Source organism: Strix uralensis, chromosome 32 (assembly GCF_047716275.1).
Source record: "Strix uralensis isolate ZFMK-TIS-50842 chromosome 32, bStrUra1, whole genome shotgun sequence".
Lineage (NCBI taxonomy): Eukaryota > Metazoa > Chordata > Aves > Strigiformes > Strigidae > Strix > Strix uralensis.
In genome coordinates, this window is record NC_134003.1 from 528,377 (window position 1) to 551,043 (window position 22,667).

Here is a 22,667-nt window from a genome sequence, read left to right on the forward strand (position 1 = left end):
TGTGCTTGCCTGATAACTTCATTCCAGATCATTGTTAATTTGTTAATCGAGTTTGGGTTGATGCCAACGGCTGCTTGATTTGTGCACGCTCGATCCATCGTGGTTTTAGTGAGGATTTTAATTGATTGTAAGTTTGCCAGCGTGATGGCCAGTAGCAAGCCCCGTGTTGAAGCTGCAGAACAGAGTTTTCTTTCCCTGCTACGACCGGTGTCCCCAGGCTGGGGGGGTCAGAGCAGCCTCCCCAGGCAGCGCTGCCTTCCTCAGCGCCTCCTCCCCGCCCCAACCCAGCCCTGTGCCCGTTCCCTTCCTGGGTCCAAGGCCGATGTGTTGCTGCTGGAAAGTGGGTGCTGCTGGAGGACGATTTGTCAGAGCCCAGGGGGTGCCTGGATGACCCCCCCCTCTCCATCCTGGGGACAAAGCAGCTGTGGGGACAAGAGCCGTCCCACTCACCCCCCAGCCAGGAGGGAGGGGACAACAACCAGGCACTGGGAAGAGTCTTTGATTTATTAAAAGGCACTTAAATTTGTACAAAAGAGATGTGGGGCTTCCCAGCAGCCGCAGCCTGGTGCTGGGGCAGAGTTGCGGGCATGGAAGACTGTCCGGGGTCCCCAGGGACACGTGGCATGCCCAGGGATGGGGTGGGGGGCTCCCAGCACCCCGAAGGCATCGCTGAGACTGACCCAACCATCACCGAGGGACGAAGGGCTGGAGGGACGCCGGTGAGGGAGAACGATGGCATCAGAGGCAGGAGGTGCCCTCCTGGGGCCCCGGTCCTGCCAGGAGCTGGTGGCCCTCGGCCGAGGGGCACAGCGGCACCGCGGTGGCACTCGGGGCTCAGTGGCTGGGGCCGGTCCCCGCCGGAGCAGACTGGCGAGGGTTGGGAGGAATCCTTCATGGATCCGCCAGCACGTGGGGGCCAGCGGGGCCCCCTCAGGCGTGCAGGGGTCTGTAGGGCTTGTCCTGGCCCGGTGGGTACCGCCAGAAGAGCCAGAACCGCACGACGCTGGTGATGATCCCCGGCACGTTCGGGACCTGCGGGAGGGACGTGGCGGGGGGAACGGATCTACCCGGCTCACAGCGCTGCTGCCCTCCCCCACCGCTGCTCCACCAGCCCTGCGTTGCCGGGGGAGATTTATTGGCCTTATACCATCTAATTAATTAAAATCAATACTCATCTCGCTGAGCCTAGTCACGGGCTCTGCTGTGTGACACACATGATGCCGGACGGGGGTCGGCCGGCTGCCAACTGCTCAGCTGAATGCCACGGCGGGGACACGGGATGGGACGGGATGGGATGGGATGGGGTGGGGTGGGATGGGATGGGATGAAAAGGGATGGATGGGATAGGACGGGACAGGATGGGATGGGGTGGGGTGGGGTAAAATGGGATGGGATGGGATGGGATGGGATGGAATGGGGTGGGATGGGGTGGGGTGGGGTGAAATGGGATGGGATGGGATGGGATGAAAAGGGATGGATGGGACGGGACAGGGTGGGGTGGGGTGGGATGGGATGGGATGGGATGGGATGGGATGGGATGGGATGGGATGGGATGGGAGAGCATCTCTTGGCCACCCACCGCCCCAACCCACCATGATGTAGGGGTCATGGAGCTGTAGGCCGTAGAGCGTCCAGCTGGTGGAGGCCAGGAAGGTGGTGACGGTCAGGGGGAAGGACAGGCAGCGTGTCGACTTGCTCCGGACAATCTTGGCCTGCAGAAGCAAATGTCAGGCTGGTCCAGGGCTGGACGACCCCGGTGTTGCCGCAGGCCTTCGCCCAGCCCCACACACCAGATCAGCCAGTGGCGAGAGGTACATGCTGATGGTGAAGACGCTACAGAAGAGCCCCAGGCGTGCCAGGCGCGTCCGCGTGTCGCCAATCAGGAGGGTGAAGTAGCCGTAGCCAGCAGCCAGCACGGCCAGGAGCAGCAGGCTCCGCAGCAGCACGGGGCGCTGGGATGGAGAGGAGGGGGACGGTCAGGCTGGGGGTCCCGCTGTCCCCCCCACTGACCCAGGCAGGCCGGCCCCCACCTTCACGGGGGTGTAGTAGAGGTACGCCAGGATGTAGAGGGTCTGCAGTGCCGCCCCGATGGCATTGACAGCGATCAGCGTCCAGTCCTGCTTCAGGCAGCCGTAGCCCAACCAGCTCAGGTTGCTGCGCAAAGGGCAGAGGTGCTCACGCTGCAGCCTGGGGGCTTCTGCCCTCCCCACCGCCATGTAACACCCCCCCCCCCGCCCCCCCCAATTACATGTGACCCCCCCAGGGCTCAACCCCACTGTACTTGACATCGGTGGTGAGGAAGGGCAGGAACTGGATGTTCTCCACGCTCTTGGTTGCCAACATCTGGCGCAGGTCAGACCTAGGGAGAGCGGAGGAAGGGAGCGGCCTCCTGGGCGCCTGGCACCACGGGGTGGGGGTGCAGCGCTGGGGGGGCTATAATCTTTGCAGTCAGCAGGCACCCCCCCCCCCCAAAACATGCACCCTGAAATAATCCCAGTCCTCCCCCCCACACACACCTGTGACCCCTCCTCCAGCCCCTGACCCCAACCTGCACCCCCAGCCCCCCCATTCCCTGGTGTCCTTTGCCTTCAGCTTTGTCACCCCCCAGCCCCAGCGCTGCTCCCCTGCACCCCTCGATTCCCCTCCCATCGCGCCCCCTGAATTGGACCCAGTGCCCTCCCCATCGCACCCCCAAATCCTCTGCGCCAGCCCCCAGTGGACCCCAGCGCACCCCCCGAACCGGCCCTGGTGCCTTCCCCATTGCACCCCCAACCCCCCCATTGCAACCCCCCCGCCGGTGCCCGCCCCCCCGGGCGCTCACAGGCCGGTCCCGAACATGGCGAGGGTGCAGGCCAGGCAGGCGGCGGCGAGCAGCGGCAGCGGGGCCATACCGGGCCGCGGCACCGGGCACCGGCAGCGTGGAGGGGGGCGGCGCTGCCCGCGGCGGGGCGGGGCGGGACGCACTACCGGGGGGAGGGACCGGCCGCGACACCGGGGTGGGGGGGTGGGGGTGGCGCCGGGCCCCGTCGCATCGGGCCGAGCAGCCCCGACACCACCGCGATGGGCACCCCCGGCAGCACCCCACAGCTTGGGGGGGCTGGGGGGGGGGGGGGAACACATACAGACCCCACCCTCGGTGTCCAATGTCCCCAGCACAGGGGGCCCACCCCCCCAGGACCCTGCAGCCCTGGGGTCCCACATCCCTGTGACCCCAAATTCGCGGGGCCTCCTGTCACTGTGACCCCCCCCCCCCTCACCAGGACCCTTCACCCCCGGGGTCCCCCCACACCCCTGTGCCTGGGGGTCACACATCCCTGTGCTCCCACTTCCCGAGATCGCCCCTCCCCAGCATCTCACACCTCGGGGGTCCCACAGCTCTGTGATGCCCCGAGTACCCCCATTCCCACAGCCACGTGTCCCCAGGGTCCCACCACCCCACGGGGGCGGTGGGGGGAGTGGTGTCCAGGACCCCCGGCCAGGCCATGGCCCCTGCCCAGCCCCGGGGGCTCCAGCTGCATCCAAGCCCCCTCCTTGGTCCATCCCATTAGGGCAGCCCCTGCCCCAGGCCTGGAAGCTCATCCCAGTACACAGGGGAGGGGTAAACACGAGCCCCCCCCAGCCCCTGGGAGGGCCTTGTGTCACCAGATAAAAACAACTGATAGCACTGGCACTGCTGTGGCACTTTTCCACTTCAAAGCCCTGTGCAAACACCAGCCAATTAATTAATTAACCAGCACAAACGCCCTGCATGGGCCATTCCTCCTTCCCAAGGCCAGGCATGGCCAGGAGAGCCCACCCCCATGGTGTGGGGGACAGGCCCTTTGCCCCCACCCCCCCACCCCACCCCCCCCCAGGTGCTCAGCGTGGTCTTGGTTATTTATTCAAGACAATCGTATAAAAACTCCCATGTTAGAAAGCTGTACAAATCGGGGCAGGCAAAGCGCCCCACGCAGGGTGCTGCTGGGGGTGGGGGGGCCCCTCCAGCACCCGGCAGAGGGGGGGGGAAAGGGGAAGGTCCGGGGTGGGGGCAGCTCTCGCCGCCCCCTGTGCGATGGGGTGAAGGATGGGGAGGGGGCGCAGCACGGTGGGGAGGGGGATGGCTCCTCCAGCCCCGCTCTGCTGGCTGCCAGGCATCTGGAGCACGTCCGGACTCCCCGAGCTGGTGACACCGAGGGACCACAGCCCCCAGCGCCGGCAGCACCCAGCACCGCGTCCCCACCTGCAGGACACGTCACAGTCTGAGCCCACAGCGGGGAGAGACCCGAGGGCCATCGGTGGGCAAGCTCAGCTCCTGGGGCAGGGGTACCAGCCCCCTGCTCCCCTCCAGTCCAGGGCACACGCAGCCCCTCCAGTCCTGGGCTCACGCTCAGCCGCCCCCTGCTGAGACCATCCTGCCTGCGAGGGCCAGGGGAGCTGTGGCAGCCCGAGGGCTTTGGCTGCTCAGCTCGGCTTCGGGCCCTCCGTAATACTGATAAATCCTTTCCTCGCCCAGATGTGCGCAGGGCAGGTCACCCCGGGGTGCGTGCGAGGACCGCGGCGGTCCTGAGCATCCCGGTTCCGTCCCCAGCGACTGCAGCCTTGGTCCGTCCGGGCACAGCGGGGCAGCTCACAGCCCCTGTGGCACCAGGAGGGGCAGGAGGAGGCTGATTAAGGTGAAGGGGCTGCTGCCCCGCATGGCCGAGTTCTGCCCCACGCTCCTCAGCACGTGTGCGGCTGCGTCATCTGCAGGAGAGAGGAGCTGTGAGCACATCCCGGAGGGACAGGACGGGCCCCAAGCCAGCAGCACATCAGCACACCCCGCTCCCCGGACCCCCCCATCACCCCAGGCTCAGCCTGGCTGGGCTCGGCCTGGCTCTCCTGCCAGCCCCACGGCTGCCCGGACCCGTCTGCCCGCCTGCAGCCACCAACCTACCTGCCTGGATCCTCCCCTTCTGCGTAGAGGCAGGGACAGGCGGTGCCTGAGCTGCAAAGCAAACACAGGGTCAGGCCGGTGAAGGGCAGCTCCCCGACCCCCCGCAGCCACGTTTCACTGGGGGCCGTGCCCCCCCCCCCTCGCCGCCACCACCACGGCCGCCAGCACCTTCCCACCAGAGCCACGTGTACCCACACCCCGGGGCTGGCTGGGGGCCACGGCCTGGCCGTGACTCAGCTCAGGAAAGGCCAAGCCGGGCACCAACGCTGTGAGAGCAGGAAAGGGGGGGCACCGGAGGGGGGTCCAGGCGATACTCACTGCCTTTGCCAGCGACCATCACCTTCAGCTTCAGGCAGGCTTCCCCGTGGTGGTGGATGGGCTTGGCTGCAAGGGAGGATGCGGGTTAGGGAAGGGGTGGGGGAGCCCAGCGGGGACCCCAGCCCCACGGCAGACCCCCAGGCACTCACAGATGTAGTAGTAGCTGTGCCCCTCCTTGAACTCCTTGCCCAGCGTGAAGGGGGTGAAGCGCTGGAACTTCTCGGAGAACTTTTCGGGGCCGTGCAGGGCACTGGGCTTGTCGCACTCCCAGCGGATCTGCTCCTTGGAGCGGGGTTTGCAGGCCCGGTACTCCTCGGGCTCCACCAGGTAGAGGGTGTAGCGCTCCATAGCGCGGGGGTCCACGCTCCCCTCCTCGTAGTGCGGGCAGATGATGTCCAGGTAGTCGTTGAGACGCACCTCCACCGTGTAGTTGCTCCTCAGGAACCTGCAGCAGGAGGGGAGCAGGCAGGGCTCAGCTCCAGCGGGCAGAGGTGTGGGGGTAACACCCCCCTCTGCACCCCCAAATCCCCCACACTGATTAACAAGGCCTCTTGCCCACAGCAGGGGCAACCTTTGGTCCACCTTGGCCTGTGCAGAGTCCTACAGTTTCCAGACTGGCTTTGGGAGGAAAAGCCCCCCCAGACCGGCCTCTCACACACTGCTGGTGAGCGCACCCCCCCTCCCAGTGCTCCCCTGCGGCCCCAGCAGCCGGGGAGCTGGGAGGGGACCCGCTGGGACGCGCACCCTGCCCGTCCCAGTGCTCCCAGAGCCAGGAGGTGTGGGCAGCTCTCGCTGCCCACACCTCACCCAGCTGGGGGGGAGGATGGACTGGCAGCGACCCCCCACCTCGCTGGCTGCAGCGGCCTCCCCTGCTCCCCAAATCCTGCAGACCTTTGTCACCTGGGGGGTGGGGCAGGACAGAGGACACGCAGCCCTACAATCCGGGGGGTTGTCTTGATGGGGGGGGGGACACGGCCCAAGGAGGGGATACCCCTACAGCCTAGGGGGGCACAGCTCGGGGAGGGGACACCCCTACAGCTAACGGGGACTGATGCCCCGCAGGGGGGGGACACCTCAACAATCGGGGGGTCATACCCTGGGGGTGGACCCCTACAGCCGGGGGCGGGGAGGAGTGTTGGGGGGCGCCGATCCCGGTCAGCTCCCCGTGTGTCCCCGTCCCCCCCCGCACATCCTGCCCGGGCGGCGGGAGCCGCGGCCAGTCCCGTGTTTGTCAACACGCTTCCCTGTGCCCCGGCGCCGGGGCTGGCGCCGCGCCACCCCCGCGGGGAAGGAAGAGGCCCCGCTCCCGCTCGGCCTTGGGAACGGAAAGGCCCCCCCGGCTCCCCCCCCCCCCCCGCCAGGTCCGCACCTGGACCGGCCGCGCCGCTCCCCGGCTGCGACCCGCCGAGCTCAGCGCCGGCCCCGCCGCCCGCCAGCACCGGCCCCCCCGCCCCAGCACCGGGCTCGACCCGCCCCCCTCCCCCTTCCCCAGCCCCACGGAGGCTCCGTCCCCGCCACCCGCCCCGGACAAAGGCCGCCGGGGAGCGCCCGGCCCCGGCAGGGAGCAGCGCCGTCCGCGCCCTCGGGGCCGCCGGGTCCCGGGAGGGGGGGGGGGGGGGCGGCAGCGGCGGCGGGGGGGTCCCGGGGAGCGGCACTCACCGGAGGTTGGAGCTGTTCCAGAAGACGGTGTGGCGCTCGGCCGCCGCCGCCCAGCACAGCCCGAGCCCCAGCAGGGCCAGGGGCACCCACCGCCGCTCCATGCGCTCCGCGGGGCGCGCTCCGCCGGGCGGGCACCGCGCCCGGCCCCCGCCTTAAGTACGGCCCCGCCGCCGCCCCGCCCGGGGCCGCGCCCCGCCCCGCCACCGGGGCCGAGACACAACAACAACACGGGCAGCGCGGGGGGGGGCGGCGGCCCCACGCACGACCGGCACCGGGCAGGCCCCACCCCCCCACTCCCCCCCACCAGCGGGGGCTCCGGCGGGGGGGGGAGGGTGGTGGTGGGATGCGGGGGGGTAAATCCTGCCCGGCGGTACCGCCCCACCCGTGGTCCTGAGGCGGGCGGGGGGGTCACCCCCGGCTGAGGCACGGGGGGGGATGGGCAGCGATGGGGTGAGGCCTGGGGGGGTCTCCGTGGGGGGCGATGTGAACCCCGGGGGCTCGGGGCAAAGGGTCCGAGGGCGTGACTGTCCCCTCCTCGCCGGGGGGGGGCGGGCAACGGCCGGCAGTGGGGTCCAGCTGAGGGGGGGTGGACCCTGCAGGCATGTCCCCTCCCGAGCCGTCGCCATGGGAACCCCCTTATCTGAGATGCCGGGGAACATCAGGAGCCGCTGGGCAAGTGGGGCCTGAGGAGCTGCAGCGGCTACCAAGGAGGTGCTGGGGACCAGGAGGGGCTGGGGGATGCAGGGGCAGCCCCCCCACCCCTGCCCTTCCCAGCTGCCTCCACTCCCCCAGGGCTTTGCTCCAGCCCCAGATAAACCCCACACGTGTTCCCCACGCCGCTCCCCCCCCCCTCTGTTTGCTCCACATTCTGAAACCCCCCTCCCGTGACCCCCCGCCCGGCGCAGGGTGGGGGGCTGCGGGTGCAGCGGGCGCGTTGCCTGGCGGGGAGCGCGGCGGCTCGTATCTGCTCCCATCTGCCCCCAACACCGATCCATCCTGGTTAAGCCGGGCGGCGAGATGCTTCGCCGCTGTGTTGTGAAGTGATAACTCAGCCGCATTTGCAAAACAACTTTCCTCTTGTTTATTACATAATGATCCATTGATTGTGGGTAATGTTGCATGCCCGCCGCTGCAGCCGTGCGAGGAGCGCTCCCCTGGCACGCTGGAGGGGCGCGGGCAGGCGCCGGCACCGCGGCTGTAACCAGAGAGCGGCTGTCGGCTGCGGGGTCCCGCCGGGCTGAGGTTGTGGGGTGCCCCCCACATCCCCCCCGTGTCCTCCCGGGCTCTCTCCCCACCCTCTGCTCCGGCAGGAGGGGGACCCGCTTCTTCCTTTTCATCCTCCCTTGTTGCGGCCAGGCCTGACATCATCCCCTGCACCGTAATGACTCTGCAAGGCCTCCTGCTCCCGGGAAGCCGGCGCTGCCGTGGCTTGTACCGGGCAGCACCTCCCGGGAACACCCCTGGGGCCGCCACGGCCTGTTGGGATCAGAGAGCCGGAGCGTGGCACGCGCCAGCCGCGGGGACGGTGGCGGGAGCCGGTCAGCACTGCAGCCGCTCCCCTCTGCGGGGTCCCAGCATCGCCCCGCTAATGCCCCCACCGTGGCAGAGACAGGCTGAGCCTGTGCCGGGTGCCTGGGGAAACTGAGGCAGGGAGCAGCAATGGGGGGGGACTGCGTAACCCCTCCGTAACTCAGCACCCAAGGGCGCCTCTCCCCAGCCCTTCCAGCAGGGCTGGTGCAAGCCCCGGGGGGGTGATGAGCTCCTGGAGCACCACGCTGGATCTGTCCCGTGGGACTGGGATGCGGTACCCAGCACCACTGGCTGAGGGGCTTCTCCATCCCCTCCACACTGTCCCCTCCAGCCTGTCCCCTCCACTGCGGTCCCCAGCCCTGGGGAAGGGCCACCAGCACATGGGGACAGGGCTGGGAGCGAGGCCACAGGGATTTGGGCAGGTCCCGGTGTCACCATCCTGCCTGGCCCATGGCAGAAGGGCAGTGCCAGCATTGCCGGCTGCACCGGGGGAGGAAGGACCAGCACGTGTCCCCTCCTGGGGACAGCCCCAGGGACAAGCTGGGGCTGGAGGGTGCCCCGTTACCTCCCCATGGGCTGGATGGTGGGGGACGAGCCACGGCAGGGACGGGGTGACGGTCAGGGTGGGCCGTGCCCTGTGCAGGGGGTGCCGGCAGTGGTGTGCACACGTGTGCATGGTCACGGCCACGTCGCCTGGTGCACTCGGGGCTGGGGACTGCCCCGGCTGACCGCGGGATGGGGTCGGTGCCCGTGCAGGCAGAGCTCCTGCCGCGCCAGCCGCGGTTTGCAGGACAAAGGTGAAGCCATTTCGCGCCGTAAACACTTGCGGCAGCACGGCACGGGGCAGGTGGGGCCGGCCAGAGGCCGCAGAGCTCGTGACAAACTATTTATGGTTTCTGAGCTCGGGACACCCAGGTGCGCCCCAGCCCCTGCCTGGGCTGACATCACCGGCCATGGAGCTGGGAGAGGAAGAGGAGCCGTCCAGTCCACGCCGGGAGCAAAGGCCGCGGTGACGTGCCGCTCTGGCTGCGTGCAGCCCAGCAGGTAGGCACGGCCTGACGCCAGGCTGCGCGTGGCAGCGGCAGAGCCACGTCCCCGAGGCTGGCCGGCCACGCCAGGCCCTTACACGTTTGGCCGGAGAGCGGGATGCACCCAGCCCTGCCCGGGGAGGACGGATGCTGCCACGGGGTGATGCAAAGCCTCGTGCCGCGCTGCCCGGCCAGGCCTACACCCCCTGCCCAGAGCCAGACCTGCTGCCAGGGCTGTGGGAGCCCCCCTCCAACACCTGGGGGGGCACCTGAACCGCAGTACTGGGGTCCCAACAAGGGCTCCTCCCTGCTTTGCGAATCCCCCCCCCCCCCGTACCGGCACCCCAGGAGTCTCCCGGCTGGTCCTGGCCACGCTGCGCCCTGCCTGAGGGCACGGTGCGGAGCAGGGCTGGGTGGCCGGTCCCCACCGAGCTGGCGGCGGTGCCACACGCACGCTGGGGAGCGGTGCCAAGCCCAAGGCGAGTGGCAGGAGGGATTTTGCAAGCAGAACTCGCTGTGCCGCGGGGCAGCCGGCTCAGTGCCCTACTCCCTCTGTAACAGGCCAACAGGCCTGAGCCGGGCTCGCCAGCCCACCCCGCCGCGTGCCACCGGCACGGCCCCGCACCGCGTCCAGCAGCCGGCGTCCAGCCGGGATACGGCCCTCGGCAGCGCTGGGTGATGCCGCCACAGCCAGACCCCGGCTAAACCAGAGCCACCCAGCCCACCCTGGGTGTCACCCCGAGTCCCCAGGGAGGTGGTGGGGGGGTGTCCAGGGCAGGGTCCCCGGCCCCACAGCAAACCAGGCCTGCAGGAGCGTGGGGGGGGGATTTGGGGAGCCCCGGCGCCTGCCGGGAGCGCTCGGAGGACCCGTCTGACGGGTTCGCCGGCTCTTCCCGCACCTGGACAAGCCCGGGCCGGCGGGACGCTGAGCCACCGCCCAGCTGCGCCTGCCGGGGCGGGGGGAGAGCGGCCGCCCCACCGCGATGGCTGTGGGGACCCCCCAACCGAGGCCACTTCCACAGCATGTCAGTCCCCATCAGCAGAGGGGCTGCAGCCCCCCCAGTCCCACGCTGCCTTGCGGGGAGAGCGGCTGCCCCCCTCCCTGAGGGCACTGGGCCCCCCCAGCCCAGTGGGGTGCAGGGTCAGGACCCGCACGGCGGCTCCCCTGCACCCGCTGGGGCTGTGGGGTGCCGGCTGCAGGGCTGGGTGCGCCCCGCTCCTCCACAGCCCCAGTGACACCCCCCTTAGATGTGACCCCATCCCCTGCGGGTACCCGAGTTCAACCCCTCCCCACGCGTCCCCTCGCCTCGCCGGAGGCACCGGGGGAGGGGGAGCTGAGGGCGTCCCCCCATCCCGCGGGAGCCGCCGCACAGACAGGCCTGTGCCAGATACCCCCGACGCCAACAGGAGCCGACATGCCCGGCAGAGCCAGACGCGCCGGGGGGGGCAATGTGGGGATTCCCATGGGGCTCCCGGGCACACTGGGGCTGCTCACCCCATGCAGCCGGCGAGGATGGCGAGGATGATGAGGAAGGCTCTCCTGTGCCTGCTCCTCCTCAGGCTGCTCCCAGCCACCGCACCCCAGCACCCCCCAAACCTGCGTGTGCCAAAGGCCCTGCCCGCGGCCCCACACCCCCCTTACCTGCGGGTGCTGCTCGCTGTCCTCCTGCGGGCAGCACCGTGTCCCTGCCCGCTGCTCCATGCCGGTGCCTGGGGGGTCCACGGGGAGCAGAGCCAGAGGGAAGCGCCCCGAATCTCCCCGGGGTGCCCTCGCTGCCAGAGGGACTGGAGCCGTCGTGCCCAGGGCCGGCGAGGGGGGCGCACGGTGAAGGTGGGCGCCTGGTTCTGGCCTGACCCCCTGCCCCGGCCAGAGCCCACCGTGCCCGAGGGCCGGCCGGGAGCGCTGCACGTCGCCGTGACAGGGGTCGGTTTTTTTATCCTTTTATTATTTTTTTTTTTTTTTTTATAGACTAAGAGCAGAATATGAAAATCACCAGCCAAAGCACTTGAAAAAAAGGTTGAGATTGTTTTTTTTTTTTTGTTTTGTTTTTCCCCAAAAAGTGTCTGTGCGTTTGCATAGGTCGGGTCTTCACGGAAGACGAGGAAAATCCAACACGTTCGACTATGTACAAGCCAGCCCGGGCTGGCGCCGCTGCCTATGGTACAGTATAGATATATCTATATAGTCGCTCTCTGTACAGTATGTATAGATCTCTATATAGGTATGTACAGGCTGCCCGGCCCTGGGGGGGTCCCTGCCCTCACCGGGCTCCCCAACCTGGCGCTGCCCCCCAGCCACGAGGCACCGGGTGGCCGCGGGCAGGACTCCGCGGGCAGGACCGACTCCGCGCTGTGGGACGGCATCAGCGGAAGGTGCGGTACACGCAGCCGCACCGAGCCGCATCCTCGCAGACGTGGCCGCAGCCGTTGGCGGGGGGGTGGTGGTGGTGGGGCGGGGAGGCGAGACCCAGGCGGGATCGGTGCGTGCCGCAGCCCCCAGCCCCCCCGCCGTGCGTTGAGGGACTCTCCGGGCAGGGGGGTGGCGGTGCGGAGGGGCCGGGTGGTCCCGCGGTGGTTCCCCACTGGCTCTCACGAGGGGCAGCAGGTCGGGGGGGTCCCCTCTCGGTGGAGCTGCGCTGGCGGGGCCCCCACCAGCGCCGGGAGCTAGGAGGCCAGCAGCGTCATGAGGAAGAGCGCGGCGGCCACGGCCAGGGGCAAGTGTTCCCGCTTGGGGCTGGTGCCGCTGATGCTCTTCTCCAGTTTGGGCATCTCCGGGTTGAAGTTGTCTGTGGGGAAGAGCGAGAGGGTGAGGGTGGCACCGGGGGGGTGGCCCCGAACCCCCACCCCGCGGCTGGGGCTGCCCCACGGGCGGCGGTGGCGGCAGCGGGGAGGGCGGGGGGACGCGGCGGCGCTGCGGGGTGGGGGGCTCTGCCCGACTCACCCAGGTCCTCGATCTTCACCTCGGGCCGCAGGGTGAACTGCGGCAGGGTGGGCGCCAGCTTCTCCCCGGAGTGTGACGCTGCAAGAGGGAGAGAGGGGAGGGGGGGTCACGCTCCCTGGCCGCCCTGCGCCGCAGCCTCCCTCGCCGGGAGGGATGGGGGAACCCGCCGGCAGCCCCCCGCTCGCCCGCAGCCCCCCCCGGGGGGGTGGGAAAGGATGGGGGTACTTACTGGAGGCGCAGCACACGAAGACCTTCATCTTCAGGCAGGCCCGGCGGTGGTTGTGTGTCGGCGTGGCTGCAAGGCAAGAGCGGGCTGGGGCGGCTCCGCAGCGGGTGACCCCCAGGGCACCCCCAGGATCAGTGGGGCTGGGCACGGGGGGGTCTGAGCCTGCCTGGGGATGCGCTCCGGGGTGGTGGGTGATGCAGGAGCACCCCCACCCTGCACCCTGAAGCTGCGCCTGCAGCAGCACCCTGCAGCCCCGCCCTGCACCAGCACCCCCCAGCACCCCAATCCTGTGTCAGCACCCCAAAAATGAACCTGCATCAGCACCCCCCAGCACCCCAATCCTGCACCAGCACCCCAAAACTGAACCTGCATCAGCACCCTGCACTCTTGTCCTGCACCAGCACCCCCCAGCACCCCAATCCTGCACCAGCACCCCAAAACTGAACCTGCATCAGCACCCTGCACCCCTGTCCTGCACTAGCACCCCCCAGCACCCCAATCCTGCAAGAGCACCCCAAAACTGAACCTGCACCAGCACCCCCCAGCACTCCAATCCCACATCAGCACCCTAATTTTTGCACCTACATCAGCACCCTCGAGCCCCGATCCTGCATCAGCATCCTGCCTTCTCCATCAGCACCCCCATCCACCCCCCCATCCTGCTTCTCCACACTTTCCCCCACACCCCCATCTCACTCCTGCATCACAACACCCCCAACCCTCCCCGCACCCCCCTTCCACCCCACACCCCCAGCCCTGAGCGCAGGGTGCCCACTCCTGGGGCGGGGGGGGGGGGCTGCAGCCACCCAGCCAGGGGGGTGCAGGTGGGACCAGCTTGGTGAGGGGGTTTGGTGCGGGGGGTCCTGGCCACGCCAGGTTGGGGACACAGAGGGGCCCGACCGGGTGGTGCTGTGCCGGGGGGATCAGCTGGGGTGGGACACAGGGAACCCAGGTATGGGGAGGTGGGGGGGGTGGGGGTTGGTGGCTGCATGGGGGTCCCACCCCAGCACCCCACGTACAGATGTAGTAGTACTCCTGCCCCGCGCGGAACTCGTAGCCCAGCGAGAAGGCGCTGTAGCGCTGGAACTTCTCCGAGAACTTGATGGGGCTGTGGGGTGCGTGGGGCCGGTTGCACTCCCAGCGCTTGAAGCCCTGGCTGGTGTTGCAGGTGCGGTAGCCCTCCGCGTTCACCATGTAGAGCACGTACTGCTCCAGCCGGTGCTCGGGCACCGAGGCGTTGTAGTGTGGGCAGTAGATGTCCAGGTAGTCATTGACGTTCACCTGCACCGTGTAGCCCTCCCGCCGTAGGCTGCAAAGGGAAGGGGGGGACACAGCGGGGGTCAGGGACACCCCCGGCACCTTCCCAAACACCGTCCCCCTCCTCGAAAGGGACCTGGCAGCTGGAGAACGGGCAGATCACAGAGCAAGGACCCCGGGGGGCAGCGGTATCCCTCGATCTGGAGCCCCAACACCCTGCGCAGCCCCGTGGCATCACCGGCGTGGGGGGCGCGAGCCGGGGTACGGATGCTGTGGGTGCCAAGTGACATGCACGGGGCGGGGGGGGGACACACGCCTGTGAGAGTTTGGCTGCATGAGACAGCGCTGCTGGGTCCTGCCGGTGGCCTCAAGGAGGGGACGGACACAGTGGGACAGACAGACTGACCAGGCCATGGGGCTGACAGGCACGCCGTTCTCGCCACGCAGTCCTGGGGGAGCAAGGGGGGGGGGCACAGAGCCCCAGCAGCCTGGAGTCGACCCACCGCGGCCCCGGCCCTGCCACGCGCCGCAACTCAGCGAGAGGATTTCTCACCCTGCTCTGGCTAATCCCGTTAGTTTGTTAGTTCGTTAATGCCGTAAAGGGTGGCCCTGGGGGAGCCTCATTTACATTGATTAGGAGCGGCAATCCCCTCAGATCCACTCAGGAGAGGCTCTGCTGGCTCCTAATCCGCGCCCGGTGGAAATCCCGGCCGCAGTAATCCTCGCTGCCGCGCTGACCCACTGCTCCTGCCAATTAATTACAAGCCGGCGCTGCAAGGTTCTGGCTCTGCACCGAGCTGCCGGGGCAGTACCGGACCCTGACCGGACCTCGCTCCATCACCCGGCTCAGCACCGGTGGTGCCTCCCTGCACCGCGCCGCTGCGGCCCCCCAGCCCCGCTGCGTTGGGGGTCCCTCGCCCACGAGGTTCCCCCGGGGACGCAGATCGCAGCATCCTGGCACATGTCGCCGGGCTCCCCCGCGCTGCATCGCTCCGGCTCGGGGCCCCGTTTCCCCACCGGTGAGGGCAAACACAAATCTGTGAGCCCCCTGACCCAGCACTCGAGGTTCCCTTATCACCCGGGGGGTCCCACCACGCCCTCCCCGGGGCCCTGCCCCGGCATCCCGGGTCTCCCCGGCAGGGCTGGGCAGGCAGCAGGCAGGGCTGCGCGTGCAGACGCCCCACCCTGCACAACCGCCCCCGGCGCTGTTTGGGGAGCCCCGGCACCCTGCCAGGCCCCACGGCACCCTGGCATGCAGCACCCCAAAAGCCAGGCGCTGGAGAGAGAACCAAAGGGGAACCCCGTGTCCCACTGGCAAAGGGGGACCCAAGCAGTGTCACCTCCCTGCCCAGCGCTGCTGCCAGCACCGGGGGCCGTGGGGGGCCGACCGAAGACCTCGTCACCCGTGGGGCAGGGAGCGCAGCCCCACGCGGCACCTCCCTCGCCGCGCAGCCGCTATTCCCCAGCCCAGCCCGGCACCCACCGGCCGCCGGGCAACTCCTGCACCAGCAAGGTGCTGAGGCAGCCACCCTTGTTCTGTGGGGCGCCGGGACCTTTCATCTTCCCCCTTTGATGTGGTGGGAAGGAGCGGAGCGGGGTGGGGGGGGGGGGGTAGGGGGGGGAGGAAAAAGGCTTGTTATTAAAGAAATGGCCCCGAGGAGAAAATTGCAATTAACTCTGTGCGGGACGCAGGGCTGGGACGCCAGCGTGCCCGGAGCTGGCTGCCCCACACCAGGGCAGCTGCCGGTGCTCCCCGCGGCCAGGCTGTGGCTGTGCCAGCGGAGCCAGGGACTCCAGGAAGCGCCTTCGCCAGGATCGGGCCCCCATCTCTGCACCCACGGGAGTGACACTTGGCTCCAGCTCCCGCTGTGCCAGGGGAAGCCCTGCCCTGGGGTGCCGGGGAGCTGTAACCCCCCCTTCCCCTGCGGCACCCAGTGCTGAGGCACAACCCCCCCTGGGACCCCACACCCGGGGCTCATTAAGAAGCGGCTCCTGATAAACAGCCTCGCTAATGAGCGCTGCCCCACGTGGCACCAAGGTCTCCCCCTGGGCTGGGGCACGGCAGCACCGCACCGGGGGGGTACAGGGGACCCTGGATGGTGTGGCGGGGGCTGGCAGCTCTGCTCCCCATGGCAGTGAGCCCCATGGACAGCGCTGGCCGCTGCTGCGTGCCAGGAGCATCGTCACCCGCTGCGAGGGGCTGGAGAGCGGCCCCAAACAGGTACAGCCTCGGGGCCACCAAGGCCCAGGGCACGTCCAGGGGACTCCGGCAGCAGCTTCGGACACAACACCATGTCCCTGCCACGCTCGGCTCCTGCGCCGTGCCTGCCAGTCCCAGGGGTGCAGAGCAGCACCCCACGCAGCTGGATGCCCCCAAATCCCAGCAGCCTCAACGCGATCGCCGGAGCAGCCTGAGCTCTGCCTGCAGCGTCTGGCAGCACAGGGCAGGCAGAGCTGCACGCCCAGCCCAGCCCCAGCAGCAGGCAGGGAGCCCATGGGCCCTGTTTTTGGGCAGAAGAATGGCAACAGACACCCAGAGCGAGGGTCTCAGCCTCCTTTCTCACCAACACCCACCCCAGAGCTGGCATGTGCTGCCCGGTCCCTGCCAGCCCCCATAACCATCAGGAAGCTGCAGCAACAGGTGACCTGGGTCAGGATGGACCCCCCAGCCTCCGGCAGCCGCGGTGCAGCTGGTGGGACACATCAGGCTCCGGCAGTGCCCGAAGGGTTAAACGCAGGAGCAGAACGGGCAGCATCACTTCTGCACGACTGCATTTTTAGAGCAGGGCTTTGCAAGGCAGTGGTACCTTCCAGCAGCCTGTCAGCGCCGGGCAGATGGATGTCCCCTGGCAGAACCGTCCCGAGCGCGGGCTGGGCTCGGCGCCCACCGGCCCCGCACCGGCGGGACCCCGGCTACCTGGCAAGCCGCAGCCACTGGTGAGCTGGGCGGCCGCTTCGCTCCCATCTGCTGCGATAAATCTGGGCTGAGCGCCGCACGCTCGCTCAGGCACTGCTAGGGAGCGCCTGGTGCACTGCAGCACGCCCCGGCGGCAGCGGCACGAGGGGACCAGACCCCCCGCCCGGACCCCCCCATGATGCAGCGACTCGGCCCCACGGTGCGGGAAAGGCCTGGAGGGCGGCGGGGCCGGAGCTGGGCTCAGCATCCCACGTTGGCGGTGCCAGCAGTGAGGACCGGGGGAACGTAGGGCATCCCCCGAGGCAGGGGACGGCGTGGTGAGCCTCGGCGCCGGGTGCCAGGGCGGACCCCCCCCAGCCCAGCCAGGCCCTTTGTTTGGCTCCGGCAGTTTCGCCCTTTCAGCACATCCGGGACCCATCGATCAGGCGGGGAACAAAAAAAAAGTGCCGTTGATTTACGCGGTCCCCCTCCAGTCACCCCGCGCGACGGCGAGAGGTGAAGGCGCATCGATCGCCGCCGTCGGTCCGCACCGATGGACGGAGGGACAGACGGCGGGGGGGACCGACCATCCTCCTGCACCCACCGCTCAGCCGTCGGGGAGATGGGTGGCTCAGCCCGGCCCCCCCCTCCCCGTGCCAGCCCTCCCCACGCAGGCAGCACTGCACAGTCACGGCGCCCAGACGGCCGCGCACACGCGCGCTGGCTCGGCAGACAGCGCCTGCGACGCAGCCCACGCACACGGGTGGCACGGCATGGCCCCCCCCCCCGCCATGTGTGTGTGTGTGTGTGTGTCCCCGCCGCCACTCGCCTGGCGCAGCCGCAAAGTGCGGGCGCAAAAGGCATCGCCGGCACACGGCGACCCCGGGGGCCACCTCCCCGCTCGGGGAATAGGGCACCTGGGGAGACGGTGGGCGAAGGGACCACGGCACCACAGGGCAGCGCCCACCCCGGGGTGACGGGCGCAGCCCTCCCCGAGCACCCCGGGACCCCCAGCACCACGCTACAGGTGTCCCCGCACCCCCCGTCCCTATCGACGGCCACGCGATCCCTTTAATCCCCGCTAAAGCCCGTACCTTCCCGCTTTGCTAACAAGATCAATGAGGTTTCTAATTGGGTTTTAATTAAACCATCAATCTGCAACCAGTGACTCAATTACCAGCCTGGGCAGGAGCGGGCAGCCCCGGCCCGGTTGCACCCCGGAACAGCCTCCGCACCCCGATGCCGCGGCCCCTTCTCCCACAGGAACGGCGCTGCCAGGGCTCGGTGCCGCCCGGCGCGGTGACTCACGGGGCACGGCACCCTCTGCCCCCGGGCAGCAGCTCCCGCCAGCACCACCAGCCAGCACCCATGGGCGGCCAGGGGCTCCTTGTACCCCACACGGCTCAGCCTGGGGGGCACAGCTGTAGGGCAGGGGGTGGCAGAGCCCCCCAGCCCACCCGAGGACACTGATGCGATGGAGGGACCCGGGTGGGCACAGCCCCGGTGTTGGGGTCTGGCAGCCAGCGAGGACCCAGGAGCACGGGCAGTGCCAGCCCCCCCCCCCGACGGGCGCAGAGCGGGGACATGGCTCCTCTCCTGTGCGAGATGCTCCCCCGGGAGAGGCTGCTTCGCGCAAGGGCTCTCGAGAGCTCCAGCTCTCTCCGCCTGGAACACAAAGTCAGCCAGATAAAAGCTGCCTTGAAGAAGAGAGCGTGGCGGCAGCGCTGGCGGCTGGGGGGGGGGGGGGCCGCACGCGATGCCAGGCCCTCCCTGCACACAGGTGGGCTCCGACCTGCCTGTCTCAGCCGGGCACCAGCACCCATCGCACAGTCACCCCACTGTGCCCGCTCCGTGGCACCGGGCACCTCAAGGCCCCAGGCACCGGCACCCTCAGTCCCCGCACCGGAGCCAGGGGCGCAGCGTGGCTCACCCCAACCTGCTCTGGGGGGAGCTGGCCACGCACAGGGACAAACCGCTGTCCCCACCTCAGCATCCAGGACACCCAGCAGGGAGGTGGTAGCCCACACGCATCGGCACACCGGGGCCCAGCTCGGCTGGGGACACCCCCAGGAGCCCCCGGCCACACAACACGGGGCACCCCAGGGATGCAGCCGCCCCCCCTCCCACAGTGCCAGCACTGGGCAGGACATGGCCACCCCGCACCTTCGCCCTGTGCTGCCGTGCCCGTTCCTGGCAGGACCTGGGAGCAGAGGGCAAGGACCGGCCAAGGATAGTCCTGTGTCCCCAAGGCTTGCTGGCCGCCACCAGCAGGACAGCCGGACAGCACAGCCGGACCAACAGCCTGGCCGAGCAGTGGCAGGCACCTGCGCTACCCCGAGCCTCCGATCCCGCCTTCGCACCTCCCCTGGGCTTTGCCATCAGCACCCCGAACCCGCCTCAGGAGGGGTGTCCTGCCCACTCAGTGGCCTTCCCAGCCCCCAGGCACCACCAGCCATCTGCTGCGGTGGCCAGAGGAGCATGGCCACATGCCCAAAGCGGGGGCAAGCCACCACCAGCCGCCCCGCTCCCCGAGGCACCGCCAGGACCCCGGGTGCGCTCCGTGGGGCAGCCCCTCGCCCCATCCTCCCACTGAGAGGAGCCGCATGGCACCCGGGGTGGTGCAGCGGGAGATGCAATAAATTTCTGGGGTGCCTGGTGCAGCCCCCGAGGAGCTGCCTGCAGTTGAGCCTGCCGGCATCCCCCCCCCTCCCCGGAGAGCCCCGCGGGGCCGCGCAGAGCTTGTTTATTGCTCTGATTGCAGCGGGGTTGCTGGGATTTGCAGGCTGCGGCCCAGGGAGCCTAATTCCCCCCATAATTTATCTAATCCAGACATTTTGCCGCGTGGCTATAATTGCGGCCGAGCTGCCGCACTGCCTAACAATAAATATCAGCGTTCTGGAGTCCCTGGGACACGTCTCTGCCGCAGCCGCCCCCACCGTGCCGCCCGTGCCCTGAGCCGGACGCTCGCAGCCGCGCCAGAGACGCGTGCGCAGCGGGCGCGGGTGTCTGGCTGCGACACCCCCGGTTTGGCACGGCGGGCGTACCCCCCGCTGGCACCCCCCTCCGCCCCGTCCCCCGGGAGGTGCCGGGGCAGCGGCCGGGTCACGGCACATGGCTGCGGGGCCATGGGGTGGGGAGAGGCGGCTCCTCGGTGGTGGCGGGGCGAGGGTGGGGGTATGGGTGACTCCCACCCGCAATGTCACGGCGGCGCGGGGACGAGGCCGGCGGGTGAGCGGGGTCCAGATGGAGGAGTGGGGTGCGGGGAGGGTGGGGGGGGGATGCCCGAGCGTGGCGGGGCGAGCTGAGCGCCTCGCCATTGTGCTGCGCCTCGGCACGTCGCACACACGCACAATTTATGGGGCCCGAGCTTCCGCCTGGCGACACAATCTCAATGGGAGGGGGAAGGAGCTGCCGGGGGGACGCTCCCTCCCTGCACAAAGGGGGCACAAGGGCGGGGGGGGGAGCCCCCGGGGGGAGCCCCAGTCCTGGTGGGTACCAGGGGATGCTCCGGCTGGGCGCACGTCCCCCGCCACACCCCTGAGCGCTCACACAGGCGAGGGAAGGGGAGATGGGTGATGGCAGCAGGTGCAGCTCCCCGATTCTCGTGGAGGGGGGGGTCCACGGACCCGCCTCGGACTCGCAGCGCCCCCCTTCCCGGGGGGAGCCCAGCCCAGCCGTGCCCGTCGCCACCCCAAAGCCTGCACGGTGCCCGCTCCCCTCCGGTGCGGCTGTGCCAGCCCCAGGTGTGGGTGCCCTGCACCCCACGCACTCAGGCAGCCCCCCCCCCCGGGTGGATGAGGGCAAGGGCGCAGCCCCCCCGGTACAGAGCGTGAGGGAGGTGCTGGGGGGGGTGGCGGGGGGTGGGCGGCCGCGGCCACCGACCACCCGGCGGCTCCGCTCCCCGCGGCCGTGGGCGCGACGGCAGGTTCCACACCTCCGCTCGCTCGCACCCCCCCCGGAGCCCCCGCGCACCCCCCCGGAGCCCCCGGCCCCACCGCCCTCGGCTGCTGCCCCAGGGATGGCACCGCTGCCCGCCCGAGATGGCGGGGGGGGACGACGACACGACGACGACACGACGGCGGGCACCCATCAGGCCCCCCCGCCCCCGCCGCGCCGCCGGTGCCGCTCCCGCGCCCAGACAGGCGGGGGGCGCGTCTGGCGGCGGGGGCGCCGCAGCGGGACCCCCTGCCCGGCCCGGTGCACCGGGGAGAGGGGGGGGAGCCTGGCCGTGCTCTTCCCGCGACACCCCCGGTGCCCGTCGCGGGGCGGGTCAGTGCCGTCGAGGAGGGGTGGGGGGGGGGGGGTGGGGAGAAGGACTCGACTCCCGGTGCCACCGACCCACCCGCGCCCGCACCGGGAGCCGCCGAGCAGCGGGAAGCCCGACCCCGCCGGTGCCCGCGCCTCGCCCCGGAGCGCGGCCCCGGGGACCAGAGCCGCCGCCGGTCGGGTCGGGCCGGCCGAGCGGCTGCCACCCCCCCGCCGCCCCCCCCACCCCGAGCGGCCCCCGCCTCCGCGGGCAGGGCGAGGTGCGCGGGGCCGGGAGGGGCAGCGCACCGACACCGGAGGGGGGTGTGGGGGGGGGGTCCGGCAGCCCCGCCCGCACGGGGGGGGCCGCGCGGACACCGGCACCGGGGAGAAGGCGGGGGGGGGGGGGGGGGGGGTCCCGCACTCCCGGCGCGCGCGCGCCCCCGGCCCGGTGTCGTGTCCCCCTCCCCCGCCGTTTCCTCCCCCCCCCCCCCGCCGCTGCGCGCATCCTTCAGAACGATCCCCGCCGCGCCCCCGCCGCGTCCTTCCCGGCGGCGCCCCCCGCCTCGCCCGGTCCCGGGGACCCCCCCACCGCCCTCCCGGTGCCCGGGTACCGGCGTCCTTCCCCCGCACGGCCCGGTGCCCGCCCCGCACTCACTGCAGGTTGGAGCTGTTCCAGTGCACGGCGTGCCGGTTGCCCAGGGCCCCCGGTGGCCCCCGGCCCGGCAGCAGCAGCAGCAGCGGGAGCAGGGGCAGAAGCGCGGGCACCCGAGCAGCCATCCTGCCGCCGCCGCGGAGCCCGCCGCGATCCCAATGAATGGAGAACCGAGCCGGAGCCGCCCGCGCCCCCGCGCCCCCGGCGCCCAGCTCCGCCCCGCGCGCACCCGCCGCCGCCGCGCCCCCGCGCGCGCGCGCCCGCCGCCGCCCTGAGCCCGCCTGTGACCGGCACCGGGCATCGGCACCGGGTGGCGTTGGGCTTGGGCTGAGGGTCCCCGTGGGTGGGGGCACAGGGGCTGGGTCCCACCGGGATCAGGTGCCACCGGGGGCTCACCGGGACCCCCACGGGTGCGGGCACCAGGGCCGAGTCCTACTGACATTGGGGTCTCACCAGGAGTCCCACGGGTGGGGGCACTGGGACCGGATCCCACCGACACTGGGGTCTCACTGGGACCCCCACGGGTGGGGGCACTGGGGCCAGATCCCACTGACACTGGGGTCTCACCGGGACCCCCACGGGTGAGGGCACTGCGGCTGGATCCCACCGATATTAGGGTCTCACTGGGACCCCCCCGGGTGGGGGCACTGGGGCCAGATCCTGCCGACACTGGGGTCTCACCAGGACCCCCCCAGGTGGGGGCACCAGTGCCGGGTCCCACCAATATTGGGGTGTCCCTGAGTGGGAGCGCTGGGGCTCAGGGCACGGACCCCCGGGGTCCTTGTGTCTGGGAGAGCCGTGGGTGGTGGCTCAGGGCCCCGTGGGGGTCACATGTGTTCACCGAGGGGTTTGGCCACCCTGGGGACACGGGAGCAGGCGGAAGGGTGGGCACCGCGGGCACCCAGCCACTCGCCACTGGCAAGGGCGGGCTGGGGCCAGCGTGCCAGGGCAGCGCAGGTGCCGGAGGAGCCCAGCCACGTCTGCCCCATCCTGCCCCAGG

At 70.3% G+C, this 22,667-nt stretch overlaps 3 protein-coding genes and 1 long non-coding RNA gene across 5 annotated transcripts; 1 reads left to right on the forward strand and 3 right to left on the reverse strand.

The window, feature by feature from the left end:
* Window positions 1–486: 486 nt before the first annotated feature.
* SLC50A1 (solute carrier family 50 member 1) lies at window positions 487–2,947 on the reverse strand. The gene is made up of 6 exons (XM_074853324.1): window positions 2,822–2,947; window positions 2,282–2,359; window positions 2,031–2,154; window positions 1,791–1,952; window positions 1,593–1,712; window positions 487–1,032 (listed from the first exon to the last, which is right to left on the reverse strand). The coding sequence occupies exons 1-6, from the start codon at window positions 2,887–2,889 to the stop codon at window positions 931–933; spliced, it is 654 nt and encodes a 217-aa protein (XP_074709425.1). The 5' UTR covers window positions 2,890–2,947; the 3' UTR covers window positions 487–930.
* A 917-nt stretch (window positions 2,948–3,864) lies between these two features.
* On the reverse strand, window positions 3,865–7,005 carry EFNA1 (ephrin A1). The gene is made up of 5 exons (XM_074853325.1): window positions 6,890–7,005; window positions 5,380–5,675; window positions 5,231–5,296; window positions 4,913–4,963; window positions 3,865–4,722 (listed from the first exon to the last, which is right to left on the reverse strand). Exons 1-5 carry the CDS (start codon window positions 6,988–6,990, stop codon window positions 4,607–4,609), a joined length of 630 nt encoding a protein of 209 aa, XP_074709426.1. The 5' UTR covers window positions 6,991–7,005; the 3' UTR covers window positions 3,865–4,606.
* A 2,251-nt stretch (window positions 7,006–9,256) lies between these two features.
* LOC141936285 (uncharacterized) lies at window positions 9,257–11,635 on the forward strand. Its single transcript, XR_012626721.1, has 2 exons — window positions 9,257–9,463; window positions 11,509–11,635. It is a non-coding gene; the product is annotated as an uncharacterized LOC141936285 (long non-coding RNA).
* Window positions 11,373–21,837, reverse strand: EFNA3 (ephrin A3). 2 transcript variants are annotated; one of them, XM_074853139.1, is made up of 5 exons: window positions 21,671–21,837; window positions 13,634–13,923; window positions 12,618–12,683; window positions 12,389–12,466; window positions 11,373–12,233 (listed from the first exon to the last, which is right to left on the reverse strand). In XM_074853139.1, exons 1-5 carry the CDS (start codon window positions 21,790–21,792, stop codon window positions 12,112–12,114), a joined length of 678 nt encoding a protein of 225 aa, XP_074709240.1. In that variant the 5' UTR covers window positions 21,793–21,837; the 3' UTR covers window positions 11,373–12,111. The 2 variants fall into 2 exon arrangements, with proteins under 2 accessions (XP_074709240.1, XP_074709241.1); XM_074853140.1 differs by lacking the exon at window positions 12,389–12,466.
* Window positions 21,838–22,667: the final 830 nt, after the last annotated feature.